The sequence below is a fragment of the Pygoscelis adeliae genome, unplaced genomic scaffold, assembly GCF_000699105.1.
Source record: "Pygoscelis adeliae isolate BGI_AS28 unplaced genomic scaffold, ASM69910v1 Scaffold239, whole genome shotgun sequence".
NCBI classification, from domain to species: Eukaryota; Metazoa; Chordata; class Aves; order Sphenisciformes; family Spheniscidae; genus Pygoscelis; species Pygoscelis adeliae.
Window position 1 is genome coordinate 595,173 of NW_008825537.1, and position 1,117 is coordinate 596,289.

At 61.2% G+C, this 1,117-nt stretch overlaps 1 protein-coding gene across 1 annotated transcript in view; it reads right to left on the minus strand.

The window, feature by feature from the left end:
- Positions 1-995, minus strand: part of R3HDM4 (R3H domain containing 4) — a gene marked incomplete at its 5' end in the record, with an annotated part of 4,879 nt that extends 3,884 nt beyond the window's left edge. The window contains one exon of the mRNA XM_009331855.1: positions 877-995. Within this exon, the coding sequence (XP_009330130.1) occupies positions 877-995 (119 nt within the window). The remainder of the gene's footprint in view (positions 1-876) is intronic.
- Between the last annotated feature and the right edge of the window lie 122 nt (positions 996-1,117).

Sequence of the window (1,117 nt, forward strand, 5' to 3'; positions counted from 1 at the left end):
CGGCGGACACAAGCCGCAGCAACGGCGATCTGCCTCCCTGTCTCTCCAGCTCCTGATTGTCCATTAGAGCTTGTAACCACTGCTTTGGGAGGAGATGCAGATTTAACACTTGGAGCTAACATACAAAGGTGTTTTTTTAACAGTTACTGGGAGTCCAAGTGCTGACACAACAGCCCATCTGTGCAATCCAGCCTCAAACCCAGGTCTACATCATGCTTCCTAAAGCCTGGCTTGCATGAGCGAGAGAAGAGCTCTGCAGAGCCAAGAGCGCACACGCAGACTGTGCAGGTTGCTCTGCAGCCAAAGCCCTGAGCATCAAACAGGAGAGGAGCCAAGTTTCAAAACGCCCGGTTACAGAGCCGGTATCGCAACACCGGCTGGGCAGCGTGAAGCAACAGAGGGGTTTGGCAAGGGGCCTGTTTCGGAGGAAGTGCTGCAGCTCACCCGGTGTTAGTCGCTCCACAGGTACAGCGCTGTCCATTGGGACACTCGGCAGCGCCCCGGGCACTGCCGGGGGCAGCAGCAGCCTCCACTAAGCCGGCCTGGCCAGGCTCTCAGCCAGACCCAGCCCTTGCACTGCACATTTGTGCGGATCCTCCACAAGAGGATCTGCCCAGAGATCCCCCACCCCACGGGCTGCAGGACCAGAGGCCCCGGGACCTGATCTCCCCAGCACACGCGGCAGCAGCCGGGCACACAGATGCCAGACCCGAGTCTGACGCCAGGCAGGAGTTAGGGCACAGCAGCTCAGGCCAGGGAGGCAGAGGGCTCCTCAGGTCAGAGGAATGAGGTACAGACACCACGTACTGCCAAAACTGCACGTGCCAGGCCAGGGCCTCCCCAGTGAGCCCCGAGCAGGCGGCTGGTTGCGCCTACCTCCACGTAGGTCTCGTTGTTACAGGCCTCGGTGAAGATGCTCGGGGTGGCGGCGTGGGCGAGCTCTCCCTCGTCACTCCCACATTCATCTCGCTCCAGAAGCGTCATCAGGTAGCGAGCTAGGAGGAAAGAGCAAAGCCCCTGAGAGTGGAGGCAGCGCCCTCATAGAGGCCCTGTGCCCCCAGCACCCCCCCACTTGCCACGCAGCAGAGGGTTTAGGGGCAGCGGCCACCCACCCTGG